General features: G+C 34.9%; 1 protein-coding gene across 3 annotated transcripts in view; it reads right to left on the bottom strand.

Moving 5' to 3' along the window:
• The window catches only part of LOC149943234 (rho family-interacting cell polarization regulator 2-like), a 43,515-nt gene extending 36,291 nt beyond the window's left edge, over positions 1-7,224 (bottom strand). Inside the window, exons 1-6 of one of the 3 annotated variants that reach the window (XM_090177085.1) lie at positions 7,086-7,224; positions 5,115-5,195; positions 3,040-3,373; positions 2,254-2,401; positions 1,246-1,324; positions 973-1,002 (exon numbers count right to left, since the gene is read on the bottom strand). In XM_090177085.1, the coding sequence (XP_090033211.1) occupies positions 973-1,002; positions 1,246-1,324; positions 2,254-2,401; positions 3,040-3,367 (585 nt within the window). In that variant the 5' untranslated portion in view covers positions 3,368-3,373; positions 5,115-5,195; positions 7,086-7,224. The remainder of the gene's footprint in view (positions 1-972; positions 1,003-1,245; positions 1,325-2,253; positions 2,402-3,039; positions 3,374-5,114; positions 5,196-7,085) is intronic. The other 2 variants (XM_090177088.1, XM_090177086.1) reach the window with 2 other exon arrangements.
• Positions 7,225-12,233: the final 5,009 nt, after the last annotated feature.

Raw genomic sequence — 12,233 nt, 5'->3', positions numbered from 1 at the left:
CATGCGAGCAAAAATTTCTTTCAACATGCTGTTCACTGAAGATAATTTTTTTTTAATCTGGCCATGAATATCGAACAAGTCATTTTTAAGCTGCTTCATGATATAAAGCCTCTTAGGGGAAGGATCTGTGAATTAGCAGGGGGAGCTTGGTGACAAGAAACTCCTTGCAAATTGAAAATGTACTTATAATAGATTTTATCAAGCGCAATTTTTCAGGAAAAGGAAGTTCCTCAAAGTGACAATAGCAAAACTCCATCTGACTAGTGACCATAGCTGAACGGGCTCGTCTCACACTTCCATAGATGTAATGTAACGCGAGCACGAGCCGAGCCCTTCCTATGGACAATTAACATGCGGGCTCACGGGCTCGTTCAGCGATGCTAGTGACAAGTGGAAAGTTCGATGTTCATTGGTGTACCAAAAAAATTCTTCCATCAATATAATAAGTAGAAAACAAAATATTGCAGCAGGACTGTTCCCCATAAGAGGAAGACAGGTCAGTTGGAATAGCTTAGGTGGCTAAGTCATTAGCCACATATTTGTAGGTCAATTTGGATTAAGTAGGAAGTTAAATTTAATTTAAAATCTCGTTTTCACAGAAGAAGAAAATTCAAACTTGGAAATTAGCAGATATCTTGTGGTGGTGCTTGTTACTAAAACATGTTACCAAGGAAATAGGTTTTCATATCATGAAAAATTTGAATTTTCCTTATCTTCCTTGCTCCAATGAAATTTCATGGTTCTAAGCTTCAGATGCTGGGGCCTATGAAATCACGTTGTGAAGGCCGATGGACACACTCATACTCAGAACATTGATGCATGTTGCATTTAAAAATTTCTTTAAGCGGATTTCAATGAAAATATAAAGAATAACATGCGCAAATAATGCGACAACAATAAAGATAATAATTGTTTCAGCCAATGTAAAATGTTCAATATACATTAACCATGCTATTTAAAATTTATTCTTACCTTCTCAAGTTCATAAACTTTGCCTTGCGACTAATGATGTCAAAGCAAATTTTGGGTAAGTTTATAAGCTTAAAATTAGTGCAAGAAGTGGGAATGTGCACAGTGCGCGGATAAATTAACAATCTCCAAAAATAAGAAATCTGGTGGTACAATATGTTTCAATGTTTTCTAGTACCATCAACATAACTTAATTTACTTCTTTGTTCTAAAGTGATGCAGAAATCCAATTCCCACTTCAAGCATTTAGTATAAATGATTTTAAATGTGAAATACCTGATTGGAACTTATAGAGAGACTATCAACAGTTGATTTCAAATTGTTTATATCTCTCTGAGTTTGATGCATACAATCGCTAAAGGAAAAAAAAATTATTATAAATTGATTATTACTAAGAGCTTGATTTTAAACATTTATATAGCTTAATTTTAAACATTTATATAGCTCAATTTTTTTACAGTTTTGGAAATAGAGACCCCCTACCGAAACTGTGGGAAGGCACAAACAGATTAGGCAGTCACAACTTTAAGACTAACCAAAACGCAAGTAATTAAATTAGGATCATACACAAAACTGGAAAAAAGCTTGAGTGGGTAGTGAAAGAAGGGATATTGTCTTATAGTGTTATTATTACAGTCAAAATAAACTTGAGGTAAAACTATCTACTTTTGGTTATGACAACAATTAATTAATTTGACAACCTTTGATCACCTGCACTATTGTTCCTTCAAAACATATTTTTAAAAAGCAGAGGAAGATTGAGAAAGTATTTATTTCATGACATTAGCAGAATAGGGAGATTTATAGGCTGTCTTCAGTAAGACTCAACAAAGAAGAAACTGTTTTCTGAAAAAAATATTATTGTTGACTGTTGCTCAACGTAACATAGAATCTTGCTGAATGCTTCTTTTGTCATTGCCAATTTTGTAAAATGGCCCCTAGCTGAGGCTACCTCATGTGTGCAAAAACCCAACTAAAATTCCCACATATACAAATAATTTAAATTAAATATTGCAAACTTTAATTATTTAATTTATTTTGATTTATTGTAATAACTTTCCATTTTTATGTGTAAAATATAGAATTATCAATCAATAGATTGTTTCCAGCCTATGACTTTGTTGAGCAATGTGACGTCAAAACTGTACAATACGAAACAGGACTTTGCGTTTACTCGAAGGTGAGTCCATTGAGTGTTACTGAACGCAGACATTATATATTTTTGGAGCTGTGTTTTATTTCACTATCAGGTTGCAAGGGACATGAAAATATGCAAAAACTTACGATAAGCCTTTTTCAATAGCTCTGAAAATCATAACAGCACGTTGAGGTCTAGGTGTAGGAGGAGCTTTACCGCCCCATGTAGCAGAAAGTCCCTGAAGCAACTTCCTTGAAGTGTTAGGGCTGTGATTTTGACCAAGAACACTTTGTGCTGAAAAGATAGTTAATATTACCAAAAGTATAAGTAACATAGTAAAATTAATTAAGACACTTTTTACTCCCCAACTAAATTTTTTTTAAAATAGTAGCTTCTCTTCCATACATTGTGATAATAGATTCTGGGATTTTTTCAGTCCTATTTCTACAGCACATGTGGGAAAACAAGTAAAATTCAAATGGCAATGTGGCATATTTTGTTTCTATTTTTCCGAATCACAAAGAGATGTGAGGTCAATAAGTTAGCTTCGTATATACACATTTTAAATATACTCTGCACATACATATTGAAAACTATAAACTAAAAAATATATAGCCCCTTTGTAAAAAAACTAATTTGTATGTGAAAACAAACCTGTAGGCACCCATGGCTATCGCTTATAGAGTAGTGTCAGTGCTACATCACGCAACGTCATCCATGCTTTTTCCTATAGAGAAAAAAACGCGCCTAAAATGGCAGTCATGGCCAGAGCTACGAGGTGATACTACTCTATTAGCAGGTTTATAGTATTTCAACTTTTTGGTAAGGGGGTTCCCACCTCTAATGCCACATAGTCGGGATTTCTTATAAAAATTGATAAGGTCATATAATTTGATATATTTAACATTATATTGCAAAACTAAGGAAAGTACCTCGAGATAGAGTGTTGGTGTTAGTGTTAGTGTTTGATGATGAACCAACTCTCTTCATTTTATTTGATGCCACGCAACCTGATAAATTGCCAATGCTCTGGCTCCCAACACAGTTTAACTGACTATCTGTGAGGGTAGGCCAGTTATTTGATGTTCCACCCGAAGTTGAGCAATGTCGAGGACTTGAAGCAAACAGTCCACCAAACGACTGACTTCGGCTTAATATACCACCATTTTCAGCATCAGCTTTCAAAACTTGACCACCACTGGAATTTTCCTTAGAAGCATGTTGATGACGTGATGATTTAAAGAGATCACTCAGTGACATAATGGTCTATAAAATTAGTTAAGAATATTGTATTATTACAGAAACTTAAAATTGAACACAAAGTTTATGAAGGGCTATATTGAAGAATAAGTCCCTCTCCTATATATTTGTTTTGATTGTGCTGTAATATAGTATTTTTCATAAGGAATCTATTGCCGTTAAAATTATTTGTTGGAAATGAATACTTAAGGAGATATAGTTAATTCAAAATTATATATAATTGGTCGCGTGCGCATTAGTCCGCCGGCCTTGATCGGCAGAGATAAAACATTTATTCGCTAGCGCCTTCCCAACCGACCTGCTAGCTCAGTTGGAAGAGCGCTGGATTGCGTGTCAAAATTATTTAACTAATCAATTTTTTCACCTTATATTACCCAATTGCTTGGAAATTTGCATTGATTTAGGCGAAAATAATGCTGCAATCACAAAAACATTTTTTATACATGTTTTGTTAATGCGGGTTTTATTTTAGGAGGTATAGAGCGAAATTGTTAGTTTTGGTTGGGTTAATATCGGGTTGGACAATTCTTGATGCGTAAGGCTTGGTACCGTCCTCTAGGTTGCGTTATAGAAGGCCCATCGTGGTAGCAAGAATTGGGTTGGGGTGGCACTGCGCGCCCCCAGCGCTTGAGCGAAGAGAGTGCGCGGCGCCATCAGGCGCCAATACGGGGATTCGGGGAACACTTGAATACTCGGTGCAATGCTCAAAAACATGGGGAACAAAGACTTAACTTTGAATTTCCAATGGAAATTTTTGTTGGAAACAATTGTTCGTGGAGTTATGGAAATTTTCACATTGAATCCCTAGCATCTTAACCTTTTTTTTCAAAAATAAAAAATTAAAATTGGGCTCAGGGACCTATAATTAAAAAATCCCTTATGAAGAGTGATCACGACACATTTAATGTTTATTTTTCATGTTAGAAATTTAAAATTTTAAATAAGAGATTTGAAAATGACCAGTCAACGAGTATACTTTAGAATAGGACCTACACTATAGCAGAACTCATGAAGATGAGTTCAATTGTTTGGACTTTACTAAAAAATAATTACAATTGAGAAGTATAGTATTGTAGAACCGATGAAATAATTGGTGCCTTGTTTGGACAAAACTAAACATTTATATTATAGCTCAGGAGCAATGTATCTCAATTATTTCGTTTTCCCCGTTTTGAGCACGTGCCATTTTTTGCTTTTGAATTTGCCATTTAATAAAATGTTTATTTATTAAACAATCGGTGTATCAAACACTAACCTATAGAAATGTCGCACTTTAGAGTAATTTCAGTCAATTCTTGGGTTAAAATACAAAGTAAAGTACAGTCTAAACACGCATTTCTACGTCATGTAATCTACTCGTAGTTAAGTCCCAAGAAGTAATACTGCCATCGTGTACCCTACGATATATCAAAATGTATTAATACTAGGTTTAATTTCCTCTAGTGTAGTCTAGCAATGAAAATAATTTTCGCGAGTTCTGATTTAGTGTAGGACCTATACTAAAGTGACCCCAGTCAACTTCAAGATTAAAATAATAGCTCAAATAATTATTAATGAATTTGCTAAACACAAACTACCAATTTTGATGTCCTTGTCATTGAAAGTATGTTATAAATGTTATAGATTTGGTTCTGAGAAACAAAAAAAAGAGAACAAAAAATGCTCATGTTTCAAACTTCAATTAATTTGAAATGGTGGAACTACAGGCTTCTTCGGACGACATTAATACAAATAAAAGAGTACTTACCAGTCTTTGTATCTCCTAATTTTGGAAATACAAGGGAAAACATCAGATTCTCAAAGTCTCCGATGTTTAAATCAAAATTTTCTAGAAAATTCAGAAATAATATGCATATAGCTCCAATGTTATATTTATACACAGAGATAATTGCTTATTTTTAACAAAGAAGAAAATGTTCTGCATCACCCAAAAGTCAAATAATTAAAAAAAGTGTGTCAATTGGAGCATTTTTGAAAAAAAATGTTCCCAGGGTGGAAAAAGGAATGGCATACATTGAGGAGTTAAAAAGCAAAAAAGTAGTACTTGGTGAAAATATACTAGACAAAAAAGCTAGAGTTCATTGATTTTTAGCCATACAACTAAAACACTAAAGCCATTAAAGTTTCACTATGCAAAGGAAAGATCTGAGAGGGAAGGGTACACATAGCCCAAACTATTAACGTCTTCGCATGTGCTTACGGCTTTACCTTATCTTTGGAAAGTATAAGAAGTGACATACTTTTTGTTACTTTTAACAGTGCTATTTAAGCCAAAAAAGAGCAAAGCATCACGGTTAATAGATTCAATAGCTTACGTAAATACTACAGGAAGGAATGCAATAACTTATTTCAAATCTAGCTTTGCCTCATAAGTGATAAAATAAAAATTATGATAATCTATTATCATTAAGATCTATTGAGTCTCTATTTGGATTAATTAAAGTCAAAGGGCATTTTATTATCTAACATATCAACACAAAGGTTGTATGAAATAGGAATTTCATTGAGCATTTCTGCAGTTTTCAAACTAGAACCCTTTACATTCAAACTAATAATCATAGAAATAATGATATTTTAGTGCATATTTTTTTATATATTTAAAATTTTTACATTTTATTAAAGTAACGTCCATTCATGTGTGAAACTAGAATATTTTATGTATTTAATCTAATGATGGATGACTATTTGTTTTAGCTGACACCCTTTAATTGAGTTTTACATCAATTATCAATTTGGAATTTCATTTAAGGCTCGGGCCTGCATGCATAGTTTGCACATATTATACACCAAAAAGATTCCACTAATAAACCTAACAACATGATCCATATACAAGGCACTTTTAACACATCAAAAGTAAAATAAAAATTAACTAATGGCGTTTTCCATTGGGACTGCTCCGAGCGTGATCCGGATTTGCCTTCTACGTCATCGCTCTACCACGGAGAACTCCGCTAGGTGCTCGGAGGACTAGACTTTTAGCCCTCCCAATGGAATACGAATTTTTCTCGGAGTCACTTTGCTTAAAAATTGCTCGAGTTGGGGCAGCTCGGATCAATCCGCGAGGGAGCAACAGTGCCAATGGAAGACGTGCCTCCTTTTTGGAGTTGCCCTTTTTGTCCCAATGGAACACGTTTTATATTTAGGAGCGCTCAGAGGACTCCAATGGAAAACGCAATAAATATGCATCTGAGGGTTTACAAATGGTTCAAATATAATATTTTAATCAAAGAACCTTGGGAACAAGGTGAATGAATTCATTTGCTCCCTCATAAATTCCTTTCTAATGGCACACCAGATAAATGTTCAGTACTACAAGCTCATTTTCCACATATTTGATAGTTATCTACAAGATAATGGACAGAGAGGTGACAGCTTAGTTTACATATTTGGAAAGACATGGCCAAAGTTAACAGTTGCTTGATTTTTGAAAAAAGGTTTTCAATTTACATTGCCTGAATTGATTTTTACGGAAGATCACGACTCGGCGAAAACTCTTACTTACTTTATTCACTGCTAATAGGATTAAATAACTAAAAATTTCGTCAGAAATTCGATCTTGCATGAAGATAACAAAAAAGCAGACGAAAATATACAAAAAGCAGCCGAATGAAAGTTAATTAAGCCTTTGATATACATAATAAAAAGTTTAATTTACTAAGTAAATCGACACATTTTCCACTCAAAACTATAACAAAATATTATTTGGTCTAATACTCACTTAATAATAGTAATACAGAACCCTTTAACGACTTTTCATTAGCCTTAAGGCAACTTTAAATTAAAAAAATTTCAAGGAACTTCCGCCGCAAATGCGTCGGCCATTATGAACCTGGCAGGTTTGCCAGCCAGCTAATAATTTTCCAGATATAAAAAAGGTTAGAAATAAGCAATGTTTCTATACGTCTAAATTAGTTTTAATCATTGAGTTGGGAATATTAATCTAGAGATCCAATCAAATCTGCTCCCCGCGAAACAAGTTTTTGAAAAATACGAATGTGCCGTCTGGTCTAAAATGACGAGCAAACGTTATCATATGACCCGTGGCGCCATCCATTATTTTGAAGAAAAAAAATATTTTTGCTTGAAAACGCGTCTTATTTGAACGAACCATTGAGAGATAGACGGCGCCACGGGTAGAATGATAACGTTTTCTCGTCATTTGGGACGCCGATGGGAGCAGACGACAGTATTCTTATTTTTGAAAACTTGTTTCGCGAAATACTGAAATCCGATGTTTTGATTGTACCTCTAAATTAATATTCCCAACTCAATGGTTTTAATAGACACTTCCTCCCGGGAAATCACCAATATGTAATATTTCCGAGAGCCATAACCTGCAAGTCACTGTTTATATAGTGCTTGTTAAAATAATGGAATTTTTCACCTTTACGGCAGCAACAAGCGTTCCCTTTTACCCAGGTAGCCTTTTCGACATATTAAAGGGGCTACAAAGTTCGGTGGCAAAAAAAAAAGAAAATTGAGCATGCTTTTCATTGGGGTTGGGGGGGAAGGAAAAGCATGCTCAATTTAGCTTTTTTTGCCACCGAACTTTGCAAAAACACGACGTTCTGTATGGAGATTTATTCCATTATCATGACAAAATAGCGGCGGTGGCAACGTGAATGATACTGACAAAAAGTTGTTATTTATTTATTTATTAATAATAGCTAATTAGCAAACTAACAGGAAATGTAATGGACTACTAAATGGTTTCAAAGGGGCTCCAAAGATCGGTGGCAAAATGTGTGTTAAGTCAGTAAAGTGCGAAATTTACGGTTGACTTTGCCCGCCTCTGCCAAGGCCGAGTGACGGGGTTGGGGGGAATGAAAAGCATGCTCAATTTTCTTTTTTTTTGCCACCGAACTTTGGAGCCCCTTTCAATTAATATATAAGACCATAAGTAACATATTATCTCTAAGTATGACACAAGTTGCCTTGTTCATGCATTTTTCTTACTACATCCTTTCTTCACCAAAGGTAAATAAAAAAACGACTAGTAACTCTGTAACCCGAAAGTTTAACCCTCTTTGTGATTTGATGTTGCTAACCATAGTGCGGCTAAATACGTATTTAGGCTAAAAATTGTGATATTCAAAATCGCGCGCCAAATTCCCGGAATATCACGTTAACGGAAGTTGGGTCGCTGTGAAGAAAGGATATAGTAAAAAAAAATACTAATGTCATACTTAAAGGTATTATATTACCCCTGTAGCACAAACGGGTCGGCCCGACGTCGAAAATACCTTCAAACGGTAAGGTCGGCCGACAGTCGGCCAGTTTGCCTTTTTAGAGTCGAAATGTCCTAGGGTTAAATTGGTCGATCAACCTTGAATGTTTGACCCTAAGCCGACTACCAAATGGCGTTACGCTGACTGCCTAACGGCGTCGGGCAGACTTCGTTTTTGATATTTTATCTGACTGAAAAATTACCACATAAAGTCATTTATATATAGTTGGTGTAGTCCCATGAAATGTAGTGAAACAATGAATTTCTTTCCGTCAATCGGAAAGCTCTCGGATCTAGGGTATGGAGTTCTATATTTTCTTGGGTTTTAGAAAAGTTAACAATTAATCTTCATTAATAATATCTAACCCTAACATATTTAATTATACGAATGTAACCTACTCGAGTTGAGGAATATTTAAAAAAAGCAAACATTTTCAGATTGAATATATGATCTTTTTCGAAAATTATAGTACAGAAAAGAAGTTATTTAAAAAATATTTCAATTTGTTTTATTAAATCGCAAAGTTTCACAGTTTTGCGCGGTTAATTCGCAAATGTCGGATATAAGTCGGCCGTAGCTCGGGCTATAAATGTGTCATGTCTTTTTCAAGTGACGACATTTATTACAATTTAAGTTTGAATCTAAATAGTTCCAATGATAAGACTTATTGAGTCGGCAAGTGGTCCAAAATGCTAGATCGTCATACCGACTTTAAAAGCGACCAAAAAAGTACTTGCACTTAATTATCTCCAAAACATTTAGGACTATTAGAGTCGGTATTTGGACCAGGACCCAAAAGGGAATTTTCGAACAAAGCTCGACCCTAAATCGACTCTTTGTGCTACAGGGGATACTTATGATAAAACCATTAATGAAAATTAAACAAGAAAAAGAAGATAAAAAATTTCACAATATCAGAATAAAGTAGAATTAGGTAGATCTCAGCTAAACTCTAGGATACAGATGTTTCCGCACGCACCGGCGTACAGCCCACCGAGTTTCACAATCAAACACCTCTTTAGGTAGGGAGTTCCATAGGGACATAGTACAATAGGCTAAGTGCCATTGGTGGAAGGTTATTTTAACGCGGGGTTTGACAATTTTCGCATTGTGGTCACGAATTTTATGTAGTAACCACGCCACATATTCCATCAACCTGAGTGGGGTCCAATGTTTAGTTGGGAGTATCTTTGGTCGGGGGATAAGGTTTCGAGGCTTTTTGTTACCATAGTTAATCTATTATGGGGGTTTGTCAGCAGATTCTGGTCACCTAAGAGCGAGGGGCTCGACACTTCAGAAGCATAATTAATTTGTGGGAGAACGATTGATTGGTAGAGAGTGGGCATGAGTTTAAAGGACCTGAAGTAGAAGGATTGTCTAGTTAAACCGTGGATGAGTTAATCTTTTTCAGAACTTTAGTACTGTGGTGGCTTTAGGCTAAATCAAAATGATTGCCACTTAAAACTGCCGTAGTGGCGCTGCGGTACCGAAATTTGAAGTGCAAATTCACTTAGTGCCTTCCCCCCCCCCCCGGTTGCTACAACTTCCTTTACTGCTTTCGACCGTCATTATATCTCTAGGTTACGTAGTTTTTATACTCTTTGATTTTACGACTGATATTTTTGAGTTTATTTAAACATGATCTTTCAAATAGACCCAAGTTTTACCAAACCTGGACTTTTTAAAGGTTTCGGTGTTTTGTTGAAATAAAATACTTAGTACTTTTTAAAGCATTTAAACCAAGTACTAAATAATTGAGAAGTATTTTAAATTCTAAAATAAAAATAGTCTGGTAACCGAAAAACCGCCAAGCTGGTTAAACTTTTAAAAGCAATTAATCAAAAGCCATTTGTTCAATGTTGCCCTTAAAAGCATTTTTATCTTTAACAAACTTAAAACGTTGATTTTATTAAAAGAAATTATATAAAAAAAACTTTATTATAAGCTAGATATAAAAAACATGTTTTTTAACATTTTGTTTAAAACGATTAAAACCAATTGAAAAAATCTTTGACCAATGTTGGCCCTGGACGCCAAATATCCTCGTTACACCACTGCTTTGAGGACCCCACTCTTAAGCAATAGTGGCTCAGACGTGCAACCCTGCCGAATAACAGCGTGCCGTCAGATGTGGATAATGGGGGAAGTATGAAACGCTCTGTAGAGTTAATATTAAAAATCGCGTACATGAAAGTTTCTCCATAAAGAACTCAAGAGCTATGATGTTTGTGATGGACTAGCGGCGGCTAGTGACGTCAGCCGCGAAAGTAGTGGCGCCTGACCTTCAGCCGGGGTTTCTAAAACTGGAGGTACGAATGACCGCGACTTTTTCTTCCCAGTTGGGCCCGGGAATTAAATCAAAACTAGTACAAACAACTGGAAAATATAATGTATTGTTGAAACGACTCAAACGAGATCATATTGGTGTCTGTCCCGAAATTACAGAAGAACTCCCCAAGAAAAAGAGGAAATGCGAAGAAAAACTTCAGGTAAATTTAAGCGTTGGTCATAATAAAGCTACAACACATTTGTTAGTTTCCACTTTCATTCAAAGATATATTTCTTAAAATAATTATATTTTACTATATCTACTATCGTTTAAATTACTCTATTTATTAATTGCAACCGCTATCTATAAACTATTAACATGTTTATACGAGTTATTAACGGCACAAAAGTTAATAAACGTTGACAAGTACAGGTAATCTACACTTATGCTGTTATACCAATTTGGTCTCCACATTTGTTATCTTTACCTTGCGTTGATGCCTCGAGGCAGTATTCCCAAATAGGTTAAGAGATATTTTGTCATAATTACTTTGAAAATTAAGGCTTAGGCTTATAAGAAGGTCTGTCAGGCCTAAGTTTTCCCTTTGGAAAGTTGAAGATTTGTTAAAAAATTCATTGTGTAACTGTAATTGCGCGGAATTACATATTTTTTTTTTCAAAAGTCTAATTTGTTCCTCTCTAACTTAAATCACCTTGTTTAAATCCAAATTATCATAATTAATCCCTACACTACACTCTTCCATGTAAAAGCAAGGCCAAGTCTCCACAGAGTAGACCGGTGTATTTTTCTCGACGAACCTTGAGAGTAGATAACCTAGGCAAAATAGATATTATAGCAGACGATTGATACCGCTTTACGGCGTATGAATACTACACTCTTAAAAACGTTGGGTTAAATGATTTTGGTTATTTCATTTTTAACTACTTTTGGAGTCAAAAATAACCCAAATGCAGTTGAAAATGTTGAAACGCAAAATTTGGGTTATTCAAAATTAGTTTATTTTTAAGATAATATAATAGCAACCCAAAATTGGGTCATACCACGGCCGCCTCGAGATCTTCTTCGCGCTCATAGCGGCCCAGGTAAAGATTTCCTCTCCTATGTATTTTCGCGAATACCTTTTTTTAACACTAGGAGCGCTGTCTGAGCCCCCCCCCCCCCCTTCAATGTAAAAAATCAGCGGCATATTTAATAGTTTTCTATGGCGGTAAATTCAACTAGTTAATCCTTTTTGCATTGTTATTCAAAAACTTCTGGAAAGTTTGCGATATACAACTTATGATTTGATCTTTATCCAATAAGTTTTCATTTAAAACATTTATTTAATTAAAGTAATATGATTATATTG

This window comes from Leiobunum rupestre, chromosome 6 (assembly GCF_980474605.1).
Source record: "Leiobunum rupestre chromosome 6, qqLeiRupe1.1.hap1, whole genome shotgun sequence".
Taxonomy (NCBI): domain Eukaryota; kingdom Metazoa; phylum Arthropoda; class Arachnida; order Opiliones; family Sclerosomatidae; genus Leiobunum; species Leiobunum rupestre.
Note: the sequence above shows the minus strand (reverse complement) of the source record. Positions and strands in the feature narration are given on the sequence as shown.